The sequence below is a fragment of the Lates calcarifer genome, linkage group LG12 (genome assembly GCF_001640805.2).
Source record: "Lates calcarifer isolate ASB-BC8 linkage group LG12, TLL_Latcal_v3, whole genome shotgun sequence".
In the NCBI taxonomy this organism is placed as follows: domain Eukaryota; kingdom Metazoa; phylum Chordata; class Actinopteri; family Centropomidae; genus Lates; species Lates calcarifer.
Genome location: NC_066844.1, coordinates 11,407,376 through 11,431,935, shown reverse-complemented (window position 1 = coordinate 11,431,935; position 24,560 = coordinate 11,407,376). Strand labels below are relative to the sequence as shown.

Genomic DNA, 24,560 nt, shown 5'->3' with positions numbered 1-24,560 from the left:
GTTATTGCTCTCCACTTTGTTATGAAATGGTTGATAAGTTATGCATCAAACGGTCTAGCATGTCTAAAATCTACAGCACTTATTCAAGAGCAGTGTATTTTGCAGCCCTTAGGTCAGATATCATATATTCCCAAAGTTTTTGAAAAAAGGTGAGATCTGACACTATAAGAGGAGTACAATGAAAATACCTCCTGCACAGAGCCAGGCAGATGATTTAGTGGGAACTGTGAGTCACTAGTAAGTGATAGACTGCTAAGGAAGGAGCTGCAGCCGGCTTGTGGAATGCGAACATGTGCTAGAATTACACACTGAAGCGAGGAGCGATTTTACTCCTTGTCTGGACCACTTAGCAGTTGGCCTTACTTGGTAATGCTGGATAAGTCTCTGTTCTGCTGTCCTCAGACAAGAACAGCTTGCCAAGTAAAAGAAGGGAAAAGAGGAGTAGTGACTGAAGTAATCCAACCTCCAGGAGACAGAGTTAGTCATTTTTCCTCAGGAACAAGAAAAAAACTAGCGCATGTTTTGTGGTCAAGTGAAGAGAGAGGGAAGGACTGACATGGGTGGATGCTGGTACAAGGAATCCTGCTTGCTTTTCTCTCATGCGGATAGTTTTCAGCCCTTAGTTGCCTAAAAACATCTGGGTCTTTTTTACCCTTTGCCTTCTCATCAGAAATCCAAATCTCAAGTTTCCATTCCGACGATGTCAGTAGCATGTGGAATCTAATGTGGAAGTACTGCATTTCAGTGCGGACGATAAGGTAGGGGAATCCTGTTACACCAAAGCTTCAAAGCATAGTGGTTTGCTGCTGAGAATGCTATCAGGTCAATACTGATCCATGTGCTAGGGGAAAACTTGTTTTCTGTTTTTAATATATTTTGATAACAGTAGTTAAACTGGAGCTTAGGACACGCATGAGGCTTTATGTTTTACCATCAGTTTAAACTGCCTGTTTAAAAAAACAATAAATTTTTAACTTTCTAAAAGTTGTGAAATATTTTCACTCATCTGTAGGACAGCTGTGGGCTTGAGCTGAGATTGCAGCTGCAACATGCATTAGTTATTTTTCAATCAATCATTTATTATAAAATATCAAAATAATGAAATGTCCATCTCAACTTCTCAGAGCCCAAGCTGTCATCTTCAAACTTTTGTTCAACTAACAGTCCAAACACCCAAGTATACAAATTTACAATTGTGTAAAGTGATGAAAATGTGAGGATGTATCCAACAAATGTTTGATGTCTTTTCTAGATAAATTACTCAAACCAGTGGGTCACAACCTTCTTGGTTTGTGACACTTCAACATCAGTTGCATGTCTCATCAATTTGAAACAATTTCAACCAAAGATTAATTTCTTTTCTTGATTTGTCTGAATGAATTTAGAATTTTAGGTATTCAGTAATTTGCAAGGAATAAGTAAAAGTTTAGAGGTACCTTTAAATGTCAAAATACACATAATTTAGTGAACTTAAATAACCTAAAGGACCAATATGGATGATTTAGTAGCATCTAGCAGACAGTGTGTCAGAGAGTCTACAGTGGAAATCAAGTGACAAAATGGGGTCAACAACCGCACTGACTGCTTCACAATTTCACAACAAAAGATAGTTTGCCAGAAACTATTTTTTCCTTTCTTCCTCTTTGTTTCTTCATCTTCCATATACAAGTTGTGTAAAAATGTGAAAGGACGTAAATAGAGCCACTGCCTGGTTTGGTTTCTCCATTATGGGCTACTGAAGCAACATGGTGGACTCCATGGACTTACATTTTTGAGAACAGTATACCAGTTGAAACAGGCCATGAGAGAGAGAGGGAGCTGCTGTAGAGGACGGGTTGAAGCATTAATGGTTCCATACAGTGATTTCACCACTGCAAGGCTAAAAATAGTGGCCATTGTGGCTAGAGCAGCCTGAGTCAGCAATAGCCAGTCACCATTCATAAAGTCCTGTGGTTTGTAATTCCAGTCTCCATGGGTTGGCCAGCCACAGTTTGGAGTTTGTGCTTTAATACAGAGATGTTCCTCCCTCTCAGTTGTTTTATTGAATTTCTGATTCCTAACTAGTACAGCACACACACACCATCTTGTGTAATTTGGCCATCAGACATTTTCCGTCTCTGCTGATCTCTCATACCACAGTGACATGGTTTTTCCTCCTGGCTTGGAGTGCCTTCTGTCTGCTCTGCCAAAAATTATCACACAGTCACCACCACACATACACAGGAGGTTGAATGTGTGGTATTTTTAAATAGCTAGCTTAGATTATCCTTGTCCATACTTAGTGTAGTGACAGTTTAGTGTCATTACCCATACTTTTGGTAATTATAACAGTGGCAGCTGTATAAGAAAATTGTACAAGTAAATCTCTCTGGAGCTTAGTTGAAGCAGCATTCATTTATTTTCTTTTTAGTAGAACAAGCACAGCAGTGAGTTATTATCAAGTTGTTTCAGCAAATGTTGTATATTCAGCAGATAAAGAGCAACTTTAGCATTCATTTGAAGTTGCAGTTTTGTCTAATATCTCTCACTTCAGCTGCTAAATGCTCCACCATGCTTGGCACTAACTTTGCTAATGACCCGTTGTTAATATCAAAATGTTGATGATTAGTGCAGCTTTAGTGTACTTTTTCATTTAAAGCACCTGCAAACTTTGTTTCAAATTTCTTTCTTTATAACCCTGAAAATTTGTGGCTAAATTTCAAACATGATTATTTGCATTTAAAGACAATCAACAGTGGCATTGTCTGGCCAACACAGGCAAACAACCTCACTGCTGACAGTGGTTAGCACTGTGGCCTCACAGCAAGAAGTTTCCTGATTCGATCTCCAGTTTGCTTGGGGGTTTTCTGTGTGGATTGTGCATGTTCTCCCTGTGCCTGTGTAGGTTTTCTTTGAGCTCTCCGGCTTCTTCCCACAGTCCACAATGGTTGTTTGTCAGCCTACAATAGACTGGTGACCTATCCAGGGTGTACCCCACGTCTTGCCCAGTGTCAGCTGACATTAGCTTCAGCCCCCTTGCGACCCTTATGGATAAGTGGTATAGATAATGGACAAATGGATGGACCTTGTCTCAAGTGAGTTACTCAAATCAGTGAGAAGAGTGCAGAGAAAAACTGAAATCGATGAAACTCTCCTGTGAAACAACCAAAACTGTTTTAACTGGCCATTTAAGAAGTGCTCCTAACTACTGCAGGAAGCTGATTTCTGTCTGTCTTACATATATAAGGTCCTTTCACAATGTTATTGTAGAGACTGGCAGATTGACCCTTTGGTAGCACACCTTGCTGAGTAAGAGAAGATGGAAGGGTAATCTGCTTGCAGTACATTCCTGAAGACAGGAGTCATACTTCAATAATCCCCAACCCTCCACCCCTATCAAATACTCACTATCTGTGGGGAATTTTTAACCTGCTTTGGTGGCAGTGTTATATAATAAATTCTCTTTAAAGAGCATAGTTTTACAGCAAAGGCTGTGTGTATGCAGGCACTTTAAAAGATTTGCTAGTGAAACAGTAGAGGCCAGGGAACCTGATCTTGCCACTTCAACTGCAAGCCAAAGGAGCACAGGGTACTATTTATTTGAGTCAGGAACTCACACTGGAGTTAGAGCTGCCAGTTTGAGATGACCTATGGTACATGTCTGTTTGTCTCCATCCTGTGATCCCGGCCTCCCCAAGGGAAGGAAGTACAGTATTTCTGCTGAGCTCTGCAACAGATCGTCTGGCATCTTGACGACTATTCCAGCTCCTTGCAGCTCCAGCTCCAACTTCCTGGCAAGCAAGCAAGCACAGGAGATCATAGCCAGCATTTGTCCTACAAGCAGATGTCTGGTGCGTCATAGCTACATTTACTTTGTGATGCCTTCCATGTTGTGCAGAAGAGCTGACCTGACTTTTCAATGGGCTGCACTTTAAAGGTAAAGTCATTTCTGCTTACAGCTCCAGCAGGGAGCAGGGAGTGAAATTAGAGGGCCTTCTGTAAACAGAACCTAGCAATCAGTCAGCTGTTGGCCAGGCACTCTCTTACAGCACCTCCCTCTGAACTATAGTTGGTAAAAAGCGGCAGCAGTAACTCAGGATGAGCCTCCTGCTCTCCTTTCTCTGTCGTAACACACCTGAGGCACAGAGGTGGAGAGGATTTTTAACACTACATGGAGACAAATGCAGCAAAGGGACATTTGAAGACGTATGGTGAGTGCAGGTCTGATGATGATGGTGAAGTTATGCAAGAAGGACAGATATTATTAGACCTTTACTGGCTCATGCTCTGAAATCATGTGAATTACTTCTTTATATTTCTTGAGAAAGCTGCATGTTGTGTTCTCTCATTCTGTGTGCTGGAGTGTCTGTCACTGAAGCTGGCACCTGTGTTCAATTGATTTCAAGGTTACTTTATTTCAGCTGTCATTCCTCAGCAATTTCACACTTTGCGTCTTTAGTATGGAAGGAATTCTTTTCATCCTGATTTAGCTTGTCAGAACTGGTCTTGTTATGTAGAAAGTTAATTTACCTTGACTGTGTGTCTCTGCAGTGATAGACACAGCAGATAATTGGACATTACAGAAAAGTTCTGTCTGCCCCCAATCTCTGTTAGCTTCATCTACCTTCTCCATGAATTTCTCCAAAATTTGAAGAATTCGAAAACAAAGAGGATACTGTAAGCCCTGCAGATGCTGGGGAAACCGAACCACTCTACCTCCTGAGCCACAGCCGCCCCATTGTTGTTGTTTTACTGTATGCCAGTATTGTAATGAGCTGTTATAAATATTTCAGAGTTGCAGTGTCTTATTTCCACCTGTAATTTGACTCAAGTTCTCAAACTCAGAGTAGGTTTGTAGAGTTTTACTTGGTGTATATACTGTGTGTATGTATGTGTGTATATATATATATATATATATATATATATATATATATATAGGATTAGAGGAGTCTCTTTTGGGAAAAATCTAACAAACAACTGACAAGACCACACTGATTTTACTGCTAGCTTAAAAAGTTGAACCTCTGGTCTAACAGTGTGTTGTATTTTATAAGGTTATAAAGTGTAAAATCACAATCTCAAGTTAAAACACTTTTCAAATAAATGTAGAGGTGTAACAAGTACAATATTTCCATCTTAAATGTAGTGGAGGAGAATAAAGTAATAATATGGAAATACTCACGTACAGTACAAGCACATAAGTAGAGTACTTGAGTAAACTAACTCTGTAATGATTTGATGTATTGGTTAGACAGAAATATCATCTCCATTTCTTGCTCTCAATACATGCTTGGATGGAACTGTAATGGATTTAAATTTTATAATGATGAATAAATGTCACCATAATAACATATAAGTCATTGTAGTTGTAGCAGGCAACTGCTGCACCTTGAGTCCTTTTTAATCATTGTCTGGTGCTATAATTGGCCCAGTCCTGGCGTCACTGGTGACCCATGGCTTGGTCAATAATGACCGGACAGTGACGGGGGTGGTCTGGGACACAGCTGCCACCTGGGGTCCTCCTCCATCTTTTATGCATTTCATTGAAGCCAGGCTCATCTAACATTAATGGCCACAGTGGTCCTGAGTGCAGATCAGTCCATCTTGGCCAGCTAGACTCTAACCCAGGTGGTCCAGGAGGCCAGGCCCAGGCTGTCCTGTGAAGCCTGACTTCATCCCGACTCTGATAACAGCAATGTGTCACCTGCTAATGGTTCCTCTGACAGATTAGAGACACAGCAGTGCTCTCACAGGATCCTGCAACTACTTTAAATCCAAGCTATTGGCCATATTCACCATGACCTTTTGTTTCCAAAGTGCTTTTCCCGGTATGGCATCAGAAACTCCATTATTTTCTCCTCAGGAAGAGTTCCACCTGCTCCTTTGTAAATTCAGAAAGGATTTCTACGTTCCACCTAACAGCTTGAGGTAGAACTCACCAGATTGTGGCTGTGTGTATGCATTACTAACCCAAAACACAACATGTGTGGATTTCCACTGAAGTGCAGCATGAAAGAGTGTTTCAGCATTATCACAGCACAGAACAGAGCATGCTCTGCTGCCGACATCTGGCTGGTCACATATTATGTAATTCCTTAAAACATCATTGTTTGACTCAAATCATTGCTCTAAACCACAGGCAAGTCAGGTGGAAGGGTTGGGGAAGGAAAAACAAGATGGTAATTTTCTTATTTAAGATAATTTAGAAAGACTCTGACTTTAATTTAAAATTTAAAAAAACAGTGTTGTAACCTTTTTTATATATTATTTAAAAAATAATTTTGAACATAAATCTTGTACAAACTGTTTTCAGAAGCTTTTGGTAATCTGATCCAAAGAAAAAACATAAAATTTACCAAACCCAATTAAAGAAAAAATCCATCTGAAAGAAACATTGTTTTCCACCACTGTCATTTTTATTCACATAAAGAGTAAAAACCTTTGATTTTTTTGCCACCTATTTATTTTTTTAATAGCACAGCAATGTTGTTTATAATGTACAGCCCTGTAGCTTATCACCTAGGGTATAATTGTTCCTGGAACACCTCCTGCTAACTCACCCACACCCTTAGGCCTAGCATTCTGGGGAAATATCCCTCTGTGGCGGTGTTTACTTAGGGGTTTTGTTGGAATAGTGGTACATAGCCAGGAGATTAACATTACTGTCGCTGCTGGAGGAAAGGCATGTTGTTGGTGATTTGAATTTCAAAGGATTCAACTAAATGCTGAATTATTTCTGTTTGTACAGTATATTTGCATGTCATTGCATGTGTCTTACATCCAGCCAATTAATTTCAATTATTATATGTGCAGGTCTGTAGAAAATACTTGATAAAGAATCAGTGCAGTAATCATGGTTCTTTATTTACTGACCAGAAATGCCAACAAGTTATCACCCACATTGACCTTTTGTTTCCCTGTTCTTCCACTGCCCCACCTCCCTTTGGTGGACCAGCCTTTAACCCCCCCCAGCTTTAAATCTCTTCCCCTCTCTCTCCTCCTCCACCTCCTCTTCTTCCTCCTCTTTTATTATTTGCAGCAAAAGTCTGCAATATGTATGAGAGAAGACCCAATCAATTCCTACTCATTTGCAATTCCTCCCTGTTAGACACTTTTCTTTATTACCAATGTCATAATTAATGCGGAGGAGATTGAGAGGACGGGAGGGAGGAGAGAGGAGACTCAGAAGAGGGAGGATAGAGCTGGCAGAAGAGGCATGTTTTTCCATTAGTTATCATGTATTTGCTTCTTTCTTTATTGCCTGCTGTTCATCCAGACAGTAGTCACCCAATACAGTAGTAGACACAGCATCACTAATCACGTTTAGTGGTTTATGCTTGCATTATAAATTACCTGTAAATGAACATGTAAATGGTCATAGAGGCTTTGCATTTGTGTCAAGTTTGGAAGTCACTTTGTTTAGTGAATAAATTGATTAATATATTTTTAAAATGCTTAAAAGAATAACTGACACCACAGTCAGTCAAACCAATGTTACTAGCTCTCCTTTCAAGGATTAGCTGTAGGCAATTTATAAGCAGCTTGAGACATCACACACCATTTAGCATAATGTTAGAGTCTTCTGGGGTTACTCGGTTAGTGGAGTGACGAAAAGTGTTGAGGGGCAGTGTTTAAGATTAAGCTTGGCTAATGTCAAAATCACAATGTTAATATTTTCTAACACTAAAATTTTGCAATGAAGCAAATGTGTGTGAAGTTATATATAAAAATGTTCTCCTGCTGCTGCAGTATGTGTTGTCATTTGTGTTATCACACAAAATGTAAAATATGAAACTCAATAACTCATTCAGTTTTAAAAATTACAATTAGCTTGTAATCATTAAATTGGACCACAGATGTCTGTAAAAAAAGAGAGAGAGAGAGAGAGAGAGAGACATAGAAATATAAACTGCTCAGTCCATGTCACTGTGATACAACAAAGATTTTTGCAAGAAAGCACATGCAAAACTAGTCACACATAAGCTAAGTAATGTTAGCAACAGCAAGTATTAGCTTGTCAGAATCCTCTGCTCTGCCAGCTAACAAACTGGCTAAAGCAGGCACAAAATTTATCATATTTGTGAGGAACAGGTTTAGACGGGTTTAAAAAAGAGTTATTCCAGTCCAACAATCAATATGGCTGCTAGACAGATGTATATCCCACCCTTGTTAAAACACAAGCAGCATTCACAACTTGCATAAAAAAGTGGTTGACTTGTGATTTCTTCACAATAAATGACTCCCCTCATTAAAGATTAGATTGAAATAAAGTCTGTGTAGATCCTGAGAAAGAAGGGTTCATGACAGTGAATTGATCTCTTAAATGTGAGTAGAATGTACACAGCTGTGTGGTAGCATGTTTTATGAGCAGTAAGATGAAATGGCAGTGTGATTGGGGGGCAGGTGGTGGACCACTAGTAATTACTGGACAGCGCTGCTGCACAGTCAGTGGTCCCCACACACCAATCTGTCTTCTTCTGGCCCTAATGAAAAGCCTTTTAACATCTGATTAGCTTTAGATACCACTCTGTGGGCGTTGGTGTGGTTTTCATATGAAAGACTGGGAATACAGAGTGCAGATATATATTAGTTTCTGATGAAGAGCTATGTGATCCAAGTTTGGATGTCTATAATATTTTTAGAAGTGTGTTTGCATGTTTATATGCACCATTTTGTGCCGTGTTTGTTTCTTCGTCTCCATTTCAGCCCACAAAGGTGTCTGGGTGATGGATTGTGCAGATAAAGTGTGTGATGGCACAGGAGAGACAAGGTCCATTAGAAATTCATAGCAGATTATCCACACAACTGAAATGATAATGGACATCAGGGACATAATGTCTGTCATTGGAATTTTCCTGTTGATATCCATTACTTTATTTTAACATGATTTTACCCAGCTCATTCTCTCTTACTTACATCTTGAAAACAACAATTCCTCAAAAAGCTGCCAATAATGACATTGTTCTATTCTGCTTTGATCTGATACCCTCTATCAAGTCACGGGGATGAGAGTTGTTCCATAGAAGTGAGCTCTCATACTGTATCAGTGTGAGTTTCCTTTGAAGAAAGTCAAAACAATTATTTGACTTTTTTTATTTTTTGGCTTTCTCACATTTTTTCACTACAACAAACAATAAAGTGTCAACACAAATGTCAGTGAGTCTTTCATGGTATTTCACCCAAGACAACACATTTAAAAGATGTTTTTGCAGATACTAATACCTTGACAGTCCAGAGGTATTCTGACAATTCATAAAGTGGTCAAAAGCAATCTTGTATTTTTATATTTTTGTGATAGGGCATGACATAATGTTGTGACAATTGTCTAATATCTGCCTGTGCAAACTCAGCACAAGGAAGTGATGTTGAATGTTTTCAGAGCATCTGATAGTTCAGTCAGTCAGTACAGAAGTCTGACATATGCAGTGTAAAATGTGTTGTAAATAAACACCAGCTGTTATGGTTAGTTGTGGTTGTTTCTGTATTTTCAGAGGGGGCCAACAAGCTTCAAGGAAGTTCTTGTTTATTACAACTTGGATATTATTTAGTTTTGCCCTCCTTTATATCAATTAGGATAATACTGTACTCTCCAAAATAATTGCTGAAATGTGGGATCACAGTAGCCCTAAAAAATTACATTTTCTACAAAACTGAATTAGGTTTCCTATTAAAATTTGCATATTTGGGAACTCAAAAATATGTTTATACTGAACAACATATTTGTTGCCAAAATATCTGATCTTGCATTCAGTATGCTTCTGCATTGTCTGGCAGTTTTGTTTCTTAACCCATTTCTGAGTTGTGACTCTTTCACAACTATGTTCCAGTTTCAAACCCTGGTTTTCCTGGAGGTTTTCAGTGTGGATTTCTGTGTGCATATTGTCCTTGTGTCTGCATGGATTTGTTCCATGTACTCCAGCTTCCTCCCATAATCCAAAAACATGTTAAGTTAGGTGTGAATGGTTGTTTGTCCCTATATGTCAGACCTGTGATAGACTGGCAACCTCTTAGATAATGGATGGATGGATTCTCCACTTGACCCAAATGACCAGTCACCTTTAGCTGCAACTTATAATTATTTAGTAAAATGCATAGAAACCTTTTTTTTTTTTTTTTTTTGCATTCCAATACTAAGTGTTTTATTATGTAGAAGATGCTTTTCATCATTTGTCATTTTTAGCTGTGGCGGGTCTACAGTTGTGATTTAGCTGTTAACCCAACCTCAGCATATTAACATGTTGTCTGATTCTGTTAATATATATAATAACCCCAAGTTGACATCTCAAATGACTTGTTTTGCCTGAAAAACAAGAAACTGAAACTGGGTAATGGTTGCTTCCAAGAGATTATCAAAAATAGCTGATTAATTTTTAATTACATTTTTTATTTTATTACATTTTAATTTAATGTTGACTGACTAATTGATTATATAGCAAATTGTTTTGGTAAAAAATACAAGCAGTCAGGTGACCAGACAGTTTTAAATAAGGCAACAGTGTATCATTGCAGGACATCATTATTTCTGCCTGCTTTTCTCACCCCACTGGACTTCAATTTAATAATGTTATCATATCCCCAGATTTCAACATTGAAACTGGTGACTACAGTGTGATTGTTACTTATTAGAATTATAGCCAAAACTACAAAAATAAGTAATAAAACAAATCAACTAATGCACCATGTCTAGTGGGTGAGCAGCAGTCAGCAGCCCGACAGCAGGATGTGGCCAACATCTCTCTGCGCAGGATGGTAAACACTCATTAAATCCAGCTCTGCCTGCACACACAAACATCTGCCGTCTGTTGTCATGGTGAGTCAGTGGACCTTATCCAGTACCTACTGTAGTCATCCACTGGGACATCTCTCAAAGTAGGCATCATAGCATGCGAGGTCCTTGTATACCATGCTTCAGTGCTTGCTATGCTGGCCAACCCTGGTGTGTCTGGTACCAAAACAAGCCCACACCTCTGTCTGCAATGTGATAGGGGGTGAGTTGAGGATCTAGAGCAGAGCCTGCTGTTAGCACACATATGAAAGAGCATATGGTTAAATATGGTTTAAAAAAAACCCTTGCATACCAGAAGCAGGGCTCTTGTATTCTCCCTGTGGAGGTTTCCCAGCCTAACATCATAGGAAGGGAGGGATTTCACTGTCTCAGATTCTCACTGCTGTAGAGCTGAGTCTGTATAGGGTATGTTCCATGGAGTAAGCATTGTTTTATTTCTATCAGTGCTGGAGTGATTGCATCAATCTGGTGTCTGTGAAGTGTCTTCTGGGATTTGTGTAGCTACTATCATCCTAAGATGCCTTATTCTTTGTACTTAAAAACTGTGATTCAATTAATGGATCCATTGAGGGTGCTCAAAGAAAGCTATGAGCTATCGTGCATCAGCGGTGTTTAGAACCATAGTTACACTTTACATCTGGACACCTTAGTGTTGTGACAGGCTGTCAGGAGCTACAGTTGAAAGCTCCTCTTGCTTTCACATTCCAGCTCTTCCTCTCAGTGGTGTTGAAGCCGATGGTACTGACGTGATGTCAGAAGTAGTGCCAACACAACACCGAGCCTCTGGGCTGCGGGCTGCTCTAATGAGCTCCCCTGAGTGGTTAGCAGGCTGATGGAGATGGCCCATCCTTTCTCCTCCCCCTCACTCAGCATGCCTGGCTCTAATTGGTGGGAGAAGAAAGAGAGACTTCAGAATTATAGAGGATAATACTTTGGTCAAAAGAAAGAAAAAAAAAATATTTCCGCCACATCAGAACGCAAGCCCCTTCACCCCAATTATAATTTCTAGTACAGACCTGAGGATTACATCAGCCAATATGTCCTAAACCTGAAGGCAAGGACATGTGTGAAGAGAGAAGTGTCAGGCATGCTTTCTGGAAGATGTAAGAGTTAGATGTACTGAATATCTGCTTGTTTGTCACCTAATTTTGATCATATTGTTGGCTCTGCATATCAAAGTGCTGTTATGTTCCTATGCTCAGAAGGGCCTGAATACTGGAATAATGACGCCCTCTACTGGTCTATGATCCACAATTAGAAAATCTAAAAACTGATAAATCAGAATGGCAGTGGATAGGAACTGTGTTATGACTTTAGCTGGCTATTTCATCTTTTAATTTTTAACCCTTCACTGAAAGAGTGCACAAATTAATTTCCATTTTATTGATGAATACTTTACTAATTAACAAACTGACCAATCTGCAGATTCTGTTGATCATCTATATTAGTTTACCTGGCCAAATTAAATAGCATTGGGGCAATTTGTGTCTGATATGATTTTTCACACTAGAAAGTTTTTTCTAAAAATTACATCTACTCCTCCTCATTGAAAAATGCAAAATCTATGAACATGCAAATATTTTTCAGTGTTAAAGTTAAACTGCATGTGTGCACTGAATGTGCACTGAGTGTGTGTGTGTGTGTGTGTGTGTGTGTGTGTGTCTTTTCATCTATACACATATAGTACATCATTCTGAAGTGACAATGAGCAAAACACTTTTTTCATTTTTGAGGGACAGGGACTTTAAATTAGTCAGTTACTGGAAGAAATTCCAGGGGTTTATCAGTGTAAAGTTTAGGCCTGGAGCGCAAATTCCATCCATCCATTATCTATACTGCTTATCTGTTAAGGGTCGCGGGGGGGCTGGAGCCTATCCCAGCTGTCATTGTACGAGAGGCAGGGTACACCCTGTACGGATCGCCAGTCCATCACAGGGCCAACATATAGAGACAAACAACCACTCACACTCACATTCACACCTACGGCCAATTTAGAGTCACCAATTAACATAACCATTAACCTAATCATGTCTTTAGACTGTGGGAGGAGTGTTGCTTATTAACATATTATTAACATATTACTAACATATTACTGAACAATTAATCAGATTACCACAAACCAATTGTGCAAACAGTGAACCTGGAGCTTTAGGGACCCCCAAGGGTCTGCAGACACGGGACAGTAGTAATTGTGGTAATTGATAATCCAGTCTTGACCCGTGAAAACACCCCAACTATGACATCTACCATTTCTCAAGGTTGTACCTCTATTAATTTCTTCATCTGTCCAGGTCTAATCTTTAACCTCTGAGCTATTTCATGTTGGGTTTCATATCCAAAGAAATTACTTATACATAAACTTTCACATTTTCAGATTTCTGATTTTCAGTTCTGTCAGTTATACTTTAAAATAGAAATAGAGTTATTCATCATTTTCTGTAAATCCAAATAAAATATTTCAGCCCTTAATAGTGTTTGTTGCCATATGTTCCTCTCAGGTTGCGTCCAACCCTAACACACAGTATGTACCCTCACAGCTGAAACCCAGGGCAAAAAAAGGTCCACCTATCATTTTCCACTGCTGAAATGTCTTTATAGTTTTTCTTGAGTAAATCAAGCTGAAACTCTGAACTGATTGACAGAGCCCTACCAACATATTTCTCTGCCTTATAACTTTTCTAACCCAGAGGGGACGGTGACTGAGAGCTTCTTTTTTACACATTGACCACACTCTGATCTATTGATTAAATGCAGCAAGTGTCACGTGAGTGTATAGTATATCCAAGGCCGACATGAATTGACCCAGGGGAGGAATTTTCAGCAGTATTAGTTTAGCAAACTGTGATGATTAAGATGACTGTTTAGTGCGGAGAGCAGCTATCTCAGAAAGTGTTAGGAAAATAATAATATTATGTAATGAGGAAAATTTTAGTACAAGGATTTTTTTCCCTCTGCAATAAAAAAGAGAAATTGCAAACATTTTCGAACCTGCTTTCCTCAAACACAGGAACTTTATTGCATTTTTTGTTCCTGCTTTTGTTTTATCAAACCTTTAAAAATTAGTTGTAACCAAGATAATATAAGAAAAGATAAATGTACTTTATTGATCCCGTGAGGGAAATTCTTGTGTTACAGCAGCAGAGACAGCAGAGACATCCACAATAGGTAACAACAACATAATGAAAAATACTAAGAAAATCTTTAATAAATAAATATATATATATATATATATATATATATATATATATATATATAAACGATTTAAGTTTCAATTAAGGGCAGGATTGTGGATGATAGTAGTTGCTGACTGCAGCATAAGTATATTTAAAAAGTTACCCACAACTTTTCTCTGGCACTCAGGTCAGGTTTTGTTTGTGTCCATCTGTACAGCATTAACACCTTCACACACTGTTTCATGTTGCAGTGTGTGAAACACTGCTGCTGATCCCTGCGATGTCACAAGCTGTCCTGCCTTCAGAGGCTTATGGAGAAGCTGCTTTATCCTCATTAGCATCATTACATTATGACGTGCCCCCAGCTATTGTTGTCATTCTCTGTCTCCAGTCCCCCCACCCCCCACCAATCCACCTGTCTCTGATGTTTTTCTGTCACTCTCTGCTAGGTGGAGACTAGACAATATAAATCAAATTTAATTTGCATGGGAGAGCTGCAGAGACGAGGAGAGACAAGGTGATGCAGATGGGTGGAGGAAATGTCAGAGCTGCTTGAGGAGTTTCCTTCACTGTATCCACGTAACACTGGAAGTGGTTTTACCACAAAAACTACCTTTCAGATGAGGAAGGTGCTCAAACCCAGTCAATCCAGTGAGGCCAGCAGTGGCAGCAGTGTTCAAACCAGTGCTGCAAACCTTTCCCATGAATATGTTGAAAACAGCTGTTATCACGATCAGGTAGACATTCTGCTCAATCACACTTTTCTGTTCGGGTGGCCTGATTTCAGCTACCATCAGAGATTTGCAGATTTGCATCATAGGCACTTGTTTTAAACTCGTAGGATCATAATTTTTAGGAAAGTTAGAGCACTTTTTTTTACTGCAATAATTCAGTCTTGTTAAATGCCAGGTGCACAATTTTGATCAAAAATACATCACGCCAGCATTCAAATTTAAAGTTGTAGTCCACTGATTTTACATAAGTCAATATGCTAGTCATGAGGAGCACTACTGCTATTACATTACATTTGGTACATTATGTGTACTGTCTGCTGTGGCTCTGGAGAACCTTTTTTCATTCTGAGAAAAGCAAGGTCACTCAAGTAATTTGGGCTCAGGCATGTAGAGTGCTATGTGTCATGTTTGGTGTGTGCTACAGTTGTGAACTGACCCAACACTCGCTGAGTAACTGATGTGTGTTGCACTTCACAGAGAGTCTGTCATTACAAACTGGACAGCGTGTACTTATTGATTAGATGTGGGTGTGGAGAGGTGAGGAGATGCAAAAGTGGTAGAGAAGATGTCAAAGCCACTCTCACAGTTTGAAAGATGGGACATGTTTTTGGATCTTGACTAGCCACCAAAAGCCTGGATATCTTGGCCACTGCTGCTTTTAGTTTGAACATTGTTTTTCATAATAAAAAAAAACACTGGAATTCCCCTTTAAAACACAATATTCCAACCTGTGATTAGTCTCAGATTGATTGGTCTTTTAAGATCAAAACTGACACCAGAAAACCAAAACCAAAACAAAACTACTAACATTAACTTATGTCATTTATGGTCCCTAAAATTGTTTGACAGCAGGTGTGTGTTTGACTTCACTCACTGATGAGATGTGGAAATTTTTTCAGTAAGTGAACCTCATGCTGAGGTGTCTTACTATTTGCACAATCAATAATGATTTTTTAATTATATATACATATATATATTATAATATGTTGTTTAAAGAGTAAAATTGGCCAGTTCAGTTTTTCAGTTTCAGTTTTCCTGTTGATTTTCCGACAAACATGGAAGTTGTGGGATGTTTGAGGTCAGAACACTTACTGGCTGGGTTTTTTAAAGTCTCATTTTATAATTTTTTTTAAAAAGGTTGTAAAAGGGTTTTGGTGATAATTTTATCATTTTGTCTTGAAACTAAATAAAATATAATGAATTAATCATTAATTTAAAACATAATTTAGTTGCTTACAACAACGCTTTTAAGATAATCTTGAGAAAAATTAAGTAATTGGCCTTACTTCAGGCTATTATCAATTATTTGTAGCAAGTGAAATCACCTATATGTGCTTAGCTTTTTGTTTACTGTGGAGAAAAAAAGATTCAGTCTGAAGACTGGTATAAAAAGATTCTTAGATGGATATTTTTTGCTGGACGCGGAGACTGGCAGGGAAAGCTTTAAACCCCAGCAATGTTTTTATAGCCGGAGCTGAACTTGAGCTAAACGGGGACGCCACCTGTCAGAGGGAGCCATTAGTCGGAAATCCCATTACCAGTAATCCTATAGGCCCAGTGGTAAGAACACAGCAACTAGTCTCTACTCTCTCCCTCCGTCTCCCTGTTCGTACCTCCTGGCTACGCCAGCAGTCGTGCTACCACATCAGTCGTCTTTGCGACAGGTCTGTGAGTGCCAGGGTTAGAAGGGGGCACGACCCCTGGCAAACGTCCTTCGAAGTGGATAGAGAGGCTCGTTCGGGATATTAATGCCGCTCCATGCCAGCTGCAGTTTACAGTCGCAACAGTAAGTCTTATTGTCTGAGTTCGTGCTTTTCTTCACAAAACATTATTTTTGTGTGGCTGTTGGTTTAATCTTCCTGTACTGTCAGATACATGGTGGTATGCTTAATCATCAGTTTGTTTTTCAGAAGGTTTTGACAGTTTAAACAATGTAATGTTATTACGTGACACTTTTTTTATTTTAGCAAAGAGGCTTAGACCTGCGTAACTGTGTTGAGCTGTGTATGTTGGTAGTAGCTATGTGTCATGGACCAAAAAATGCCAATAGTTCCCATTGAATGCATGGTCAGATTTGTCATTTTTATTTATACCTTAATGCCTTTTCTTTATTTAGGCAAAGTTCATGTATGACTGCTACATTTGTTAACCTTAACGTTTGTTGACTGGAAACATGGTTAAGAATCTACAGCTGTTATAGGAGTTCTGGCTCTGTAACTAAGTAGTGATGTTTTAACTGAAATGCTAACATCAGCATGCCAATGTGGTTACAATGACATTGCTGACATAATGATGTTTAGCAGATATACTTTTTTTTTTTACCATGTTTCTCATCCTAGGCCTAACATTTTAACATGCTAACATTTGGATATGCACTACACACATGGTGCAGCCATGGATGGTGGGAATATCATTAGTTTTGCAGGAATTTAGTTATAAACCAAAGATTTGGACACATTCAGAAAGTTTTGTAACAGTACCAATATTCAGCTACTGTACTGGCAGTATTGTTAAAACTTCCAAATGATACTCTTGCACCCTTGAATAGCAAGGGTGTAATGGGAATATGGTTATTATTGTTTTGCCCCAATTTCCTCCAATGTCGACTCTATGACTCCCCACATAATAGCAATTTTACAATTTGCTGGTGTAACTGACCATTTATTCCACTACAAAATGTGTTCCCAAGTATAGGGCCAGGGTGGATGGTTGGACCTACAGTACAAAGCATATGACTTTCAACACTGGAGCTTTCCTATAAAAAGTCAACATTTTTTTAAACCATGTTGGGTTATCTTTTCCTGACCTCAACCAGATAGTTTTAACTTGCACAGAGGGGGCAGATAAGAAAATGTTTTTTAAATAATTGTTCTTGGAATAGTCATATGAATTTATTTATTTCTGTAGGATGACTTGTTGAACAAATGCACAGTTTGGAGAAGGCAACACCAGATGAGAATCATAATTTTACCAGTTTTAGATAGTGTTTTATTTGGACAGGGTTTTCAAACAGCTGCTTATGTTTCGACAGCATGCAACTTTTGAAAAGTCTGGCTTCTGTGGAATTTTGTTCAAAAAACCATCTTTATACTTTGTTAATAACTGAGCTTCTGGCACCAAGTACTGTATTCTCAGTCGTGTCTAAACCTACCATCATTGCCACTACTTGTGCTGAAATCTTCATGATATGTAACTCCAGTTACTCAGTCATCTTGTGTAATTGTGTTACTTGATGATAGGGCCTTTTTGGGAGAGAAAAGCAGAAAGTGAGCCCTTTCTCAGAAATTTGATTGATTTTTGTCTGCATTGCTGCTTGTTTGTCACAGTCATAATTTACCCTCCTTTTTATTTTCCACTTCACTGCCAAAGAAGTCTGCACATTTCCCTGCAATCAAGCTCAGAGTAGCTCATCTCATTGATTACAACACCTTCACCCAGGGAGGAAAAAGCCAGTCAGTGAAATGACTGAATTAAAAACCTGCACTCTCCTGGGTCTCAGCTCTGTGTCTTGCGTTGTGAGGGATGAGGTGCAGAGACAAACCTTGACCTTGCAGCAGTGCCAGCAAGAGGGAAGGACTTGCTGGGCTGCATCAGGCTGGACACACAACTCTGCAGATAGGGAGGGGGGTTGGAAAGAGAGAGTGAAGAGGGGAGGGGCTGAGAGAGTTGGGTGGAGAGAGTGACAGAAGGCGGGTAGAGAGAGGCTCAGAGCACAGGAGGCAAATAGAGAGCAGAGGAGAGGGCCTGAGCCGTCTCTCTGTGAAGCTGGAGGTGAATGTGTAAGGATGGTCCCTCGCTTTCATCCTGCCAGTGTTGACTGTGTGCCGGGCTGCTCGCTGTCTCTCTCTGCTGGTAGGGCTGCTGCTTTTTTAAATTTCATGTTTCTGCCATTTGTTATTTTTCAAATGTCATCTACCTCTGTGTTCAGTTTTGTTAGAGGCACTTTTGTGTGTGTGTCCTATATAATGAGGTGAGAATAGGATGGAAGAGAGCTGTAGGCTGCAAATACTCTGTTTACACCCGCTGCCCAGGCAGGTGTCTGGCAGAGATGACTGCAGCAGCTGCACTGGCATGTCCCCCACCACCCTCCAACCCTCCCCAGCCATTCCCTCTTCCCATCTCTCTCCTGTAGTCTGATGTCATGGCAGCAGATGTTTGCGCTGGAGGATACCCACAGCTAGCTACAAACTAGAGCTGAGGGGACGTTTCAACTTCTCAGACACTGCCTGACTGTTGTTGTTGTCCTTTCTCTCCCTCCTCCTCCCTCCCTCCCCATGCCTCTGTCTCTCCTTTCCACTCATGCAGAGGCTGTTGTGTCCTCCAAGCAGCTTTACAGACTGGAGGGGACATTGATCGTTGTTTTTTGTTGTTGTAGTTGTCTTTCGTCCTGCATCCTGCATCCTGGTTGCTTGTGCTCTTTTGCTGAGCGCAGGCATACCATGTGATGAATTCCTATTGATCTTTTAAACAAGAATAGTTCATTACATCAGGCTACTCTGTGCTGACCTAGACAACATTCAACTCACAAAGTGAATGGGCTCCTGTGCCATACTCCCCATTACTGCATATTAGACAGAGGGTCACTCATGCAATCACTTCTCTGCCTTACAACATTTCTCTTCATCGTGCATATCTTAACACAGTTTAATAGGTTTTAGCAAAACACACATTAATTCATCAATAATGAGTTTGGGGCTATGGCCCGCAGTGCAGGATTATGTGTGACTTGTGTGATCTTGGTGGATATAATTCCATCTCTGAGGCCAGATCTGTTTTTTCGGTTCTTGGTTTATATCCTCAGGGGCAGGATTTTCAGGTTGGGTAGATTATGCAGCATTAAGCTGCTTGGTATCAGATAATTCTACAATGATGAAATCCTCTGTGGTTATGAATTAAACTGGGCTGAGCTGTGCTGTTGTTTTATGCTCACGAGAATCTATGTGCAGTGTACTGAATTTACCTTTTTAATGATTTTAGATTCAGTATGGTACAGCTGTCAGAGCAGAGGAAATTAGCCTTCTTGTTCAACATTTACAACAGCATTTCCTGCCTGCTTTGAATGTGCAACTTGGCTATCCTCTGCAAAACAAAACCAATGATGCAAAAAGTGTTCATAGAAGATAACACTGGAGGAGCCTTTTCCTCCAGTGAAGCGAATTGAAGCATTTAGGCTGTTTTAATGCAAAATACATCAGCATGTGTTAAATAAATCATGGGCCCATCAGAGGAGTTTTCAGGAGTATTCAGAACAGATGAGAGGGAGCCAGGAAGCTGTGACAAATGTCTGATGAGTCATCTTGTGTTGCATTTCAAAGGCAGTAGGTAGGGCCGGACAGAGGCGTTCTTTGTTGGCCTGTCATTCATTATCACACCAAAGAACTCCACTCCAGGGTAATGATTCTGATTGGAGTTCACTGAGGTTGAACAGAATCCAAATCTAAGACACTGAGTCATCAAAGCTGCAATGTGGCTTTTTTTAAACATTGTCTTTGTGTTTGAATATGTGAATTTTATGTGTCTCATTTGAGAATAAACAATGAAGCTGCTGAAGTGATGTCTTATTTCTGCTGTATTATTCTCAGTGTAGGTGGATAATACAGATTTGTTTGAAGAACTCGCTGAATACAAACATCAGTACAGGCTTAATTTTGCATACTATTATCTTTTTTTCTGTACTATGATTGATTCTCATCACAAAGTGACTGTATACTAAAAGCAACATTCTTTTTTTTGAAAAATTTTGCTGTGTTTTTAACAATGTCACAGTACTTGACTTTGTCAATCTTTATAGATCACCTGACCTCCTTTTCTCCCACCATAGTTAACATGGATGCTAGATGTCTCCTAACAATAAAAGATTACTATGGGTCATAATAAACCGCTAGAAAAGACAACCTGACAACCTGTAGGATATTTTTTATTGGAGGATAGTCTCAATTTTGTCTTAATCAAGTGTTAAGTGGTTGTTTGGTGGTGTATGTAGTGAAATGCATTTGAACAGTGATTAGCTTAGGACAAAATGAACAAGCTACATCATCAGTGATCATATGTTTTTGAACTGAACTGGATGTAATGACTCCAAACAGTAAAGTGATTCATACTTTCCATCTCTATAACCTTATTACCTAGTAAACAAACTTTGTCATGTTTGTATAAGGTCTCAGTGAACAAATGGTGCATTTTTTGCATTTGACCAAATTAATTGTGTAAAAACAAGAAAATCATCCTGAGTTTGAATGGCATCCTCCATGCTAGATGTTAAAGTGATTATTTAGTTGATAAAGGACAGCTGTCCTCAGTACACTTGCAGGCTTTTCAGATGCCCAGTAATAAGATGCATGGTTCAGCCAGGGTGCAATGCGGATTATAGGCTGTTTATGCATGCCCAGCACTGGCCCACTGGGTCTCTGGGATTGGTGTCAACAGGTTGCCATAAGGCCTGGTAACATGTGGCAGGGAAAAGCTGCAGGGGATTATTCTGCTGGTGCTCGCTCATTCTCTTCCAATTATTACCACAATTACTGTCAGCAGACATAATGTTCTGGATATACTGTGCATTGTGAATGATGGTGTGTCATAATGTTTTAGTTTCACTATTACATCAAGGCAGCAGTTAGTCATGAGATATAGTTGCTACAAGTCAAAGCAAAGGCACTGCACAAGAGAATATTCTACATGTTGTTACAGGCTTTTGCTGTACTGATGTTTCAGAACATTTGGCTTGAAGCTGTTTCCTCTGGAAAGAAAGCAGGCCTTTACTGTAATTGTCGGGAAAGCTAACAGAGAAATCATAGGAAACCACCAATTCCATGTGAAATTTGGGTCTGTCTGGTATATCTCCTTATGAAGAAGATCAAGGTAACCTGCAGGCTTGTAGATGTTTTTCGTATGTATGTGTGCAAATGCACAAAAACATAATTGTTTTTGTTACTGTGATTGGCATCTTCAAATGGGATGCATTTAAATAATGTGTTTTTCCACTCATAAACTGAATGGAGTTTTCATAGTGGGCATACTTTTCCTTTAGTCTTGCCAAGGAAAATAGAGACTTGAGTTTGTGCTTTGCACTCAAAATCTGTGGAAAAGGTCACTCACATGAAGCTCGGTGTGGTGCATTAAATGTTCTGTCTGTGTTTCCCATAAGGTTCTCCCTGGTTCATTTGTGCACATAAGGGCAAGTGCTATAAAATTCAGTAAAGTGGTGCTTGTGTTTCTTCTCATTGTTTGACAGTGAAATATCACCTATGCTTTCACCATTGTGTTTCCCACAATGTAGCTGAAAGTATATCCTATCAGAAGTGTAGAGCATATGGTATTATAATTAAGTTGGTGTTGTGTTTTTTTCCAGTTGTGGTAAAGCCTTGTGTTTATAGCCAAATGGCCCATGATGATTGTGGTTTGGCTGTCGGTTTTCCTGTGTGTTCTAAAACACTTCCAGAGGCAGAGATGATCCGCTTTCAAGCACTGGAATGCAAAGAGGTGATGCACCATTCAATGCATCTCTGGATTCCAGAATGACTGACTGGAGTTGTCTGGATTTCAGGATGAACAAAAAGCCATCCATTCTTCACAGTCACAGTCACAGTCAGATGAGCATTTAATTTAATTTAATTTAATTAAGTGTTTTATACTGCACACTCTAGATGGGTGTATATATTACACTGGGCCCAGTCCAGATTGGCTCACAATGGCAGATAACAACGCTAAATGAGCTAGAATTAAGAAATTGCAGTAACCCCCACCCAACTGGCACTTAAGCAACTTGTACACCATGAGAAATATTTACAAGCTCTATTTGCGCCAAGACTCAAAGGTGAACATTTTGATTGGAGCTGAAAAAGTATGTCTTCATTGTTTGAACAGTTAATGGCCCAAAATTCATACAAGACATTGAACTACAGCAACAACAGAGATAGCGAGAGACAAGTCAGTCATCTTTCTGACAAATTTGCAGGCTTAAATGTAGATATTTAAGAGTGATTTACTATAGTGATTGCAGCAGATCACAAAGATGTAAAGTATAATACAGACTAAAGGACAGGCAGATACACTATCTGCAAAAGGGACAGGTGCATGCTGGTGTTATGAAAACATCAGGAAGTTAGTTCTTGTATTCAGCCCAAGGTACTTTAAAACCTTTTGAGCCCAGCTGCTGCACTTTGTGTCAAAACTGCACTCTTTCTTGGAGTCATTAACTCAGTGTCAAGCTAGCAATACCAAAGCTTGTCACATTCAAGAATACCTCCTCATTGAAAACGAACATTGAATTCACCTTCAAATTGTGCAATAGTTGTTCTCAAGAAAAGATGTCTTAAATTCCCCAGTTTTATGTACAGTATGCATGACGACTTTAAATGGCTTCAGTTTGGTTCCATTCCAATTTGGTCATAATCTCTTTCCATCGAAAGAAGGCGTTTGTGTTGCCTGTTTTTAGGTGTACACGTAACCTCAGGGAAGGGAAGGGAAGGGAGAAACAGTAGGGAGGAGTGCTCCTACCTCGTGATTACTTTAATATTAGCAAGTCCTGTCAGGCCATTCATTTGGCAGATATTCAGAAACAACATTCATCCCCTCAGGAGACAAGGACTCCTGAAATTCTTCTGTAGAAAAGCATTATTGTCTAGAGTCTGGCTTGAGATACCAACTGGCATCTTCAAAAAACAGCTGGAAGTACAGTTGTCATCAGTGTCTCCCAAACCTCACTTTCCTTCCCTTTTCTGCCTACTACTGTATGTAGTCAAGTTGACATGTGGTCGACAGGGACATGAGGGACTCATTGCACAAAAAGACTGTAGGTAAATGTTTGAAATGGAGGCCCTCAACAGTAGTTTCTAGATAATTATGACCAGGATGGAGTACAAGAATGTTCCTTCCTGTTCTTTTTGATATATGGGATGGTTCACCTTCTCATCCTTACAAACAGTTACCAATGCTTTTGCTTCATGACATCCATATTTTTTTAGCTTATGGAAATAGCTTCTGCTGACAGTCCAAATCATATTTCATTGCAATAGAAAGTTTCCAAGATTTTAGTGTTCCTCTTAGACATAAATGAAACTGGTCCTGTCAGCAATGCTGAGGCTATATATCAGATAGTACTCAGGTATACTTACAATGCTGACACATGGATGAGCTAGGTTAAATTTAGCATATACATATTCTGTCATCCATTGAATAATCACAAGAACCATTTATCTTCTACACAGTGGATTATGGAGCAGGAGGACTCTTCTGTCTGGAGACATGGAGAGCTAGTGGGCTCAAAAGGTTAGCACAGGTCACATCTAAGGTGAAGGTGTTCAAGGGGAGGAAAATAGATCTTGAAGGGACAGGAAGAGTAAACCAGGGGTCTCTTCATCACAAGATCAAAATACTAAGGATATAATAACAGACACAGTAAGCATTATAGTGGCCTCTGCTCAGCTCCTACTTGGCTCCTGCTTGGCCTAGAAAGATAGATAGATACGTAGGTAGATTCCTCTTAAATGTGGTACTTATCTTAACCCTCATGTTGTCCTCTGGGTCAAAGTGACCCGGTGGCCGACAATGTGCCTTTGTGTGTGTGTGTGTGTGTAGTAGGATTTGTTGTTGTGCATGACATTCGTGAATCTGAAGCGGTTGTCTGTTGTTTTTGAATAATAGTAAGAAGAAAAAAGTATACGGAATACGAAGGGAAATATGAAGGGCAACGGGAGGGTTAAGCACATCCTAAACAGCACACTGTTTTTATTATTTCTCAATGGGTTAAAAAAAAAAAACTAAGGTTTCTGTCTCAGTTTCTCCAGCTGCCAGTGTATAGGGTCTGTTTTGATATGCATGAAATGTACTAGAGACCTGTTTGTATTGCTTATAAAAACTAACATTGACAGTTGTACCAGACGGGTCTCA

The 24,560-nt window shown here is 39.5% G+C and overlaps 1 protein-coding gene across 1 annotated transcript in view; it reads left to right on the top strand.

The window, feature by feature from the left end:
• The first annotated feature begins 285 nt into the window (after nucleotides 1-285).
• iqsec1b (IQ motif and Sec7 domain ArfGEF 1b) overlaps nucleotides 286-24,560 on the top strand; it is a 72,639-nt gene continuing 48,364 nt past the window's right edge. Inside the window, exon 1 of the mRNA XM_051074803.1 lies at nucleotides 286-758. Coding sequence (XP_050930760.1) covers nucleotides 712-758 — 47 coding nt within the window. The 5' untranslated portion in view covers nucleotides 286-711. The remainder of the gene's footprint in view (nucleotides 759-24,560) is intronic.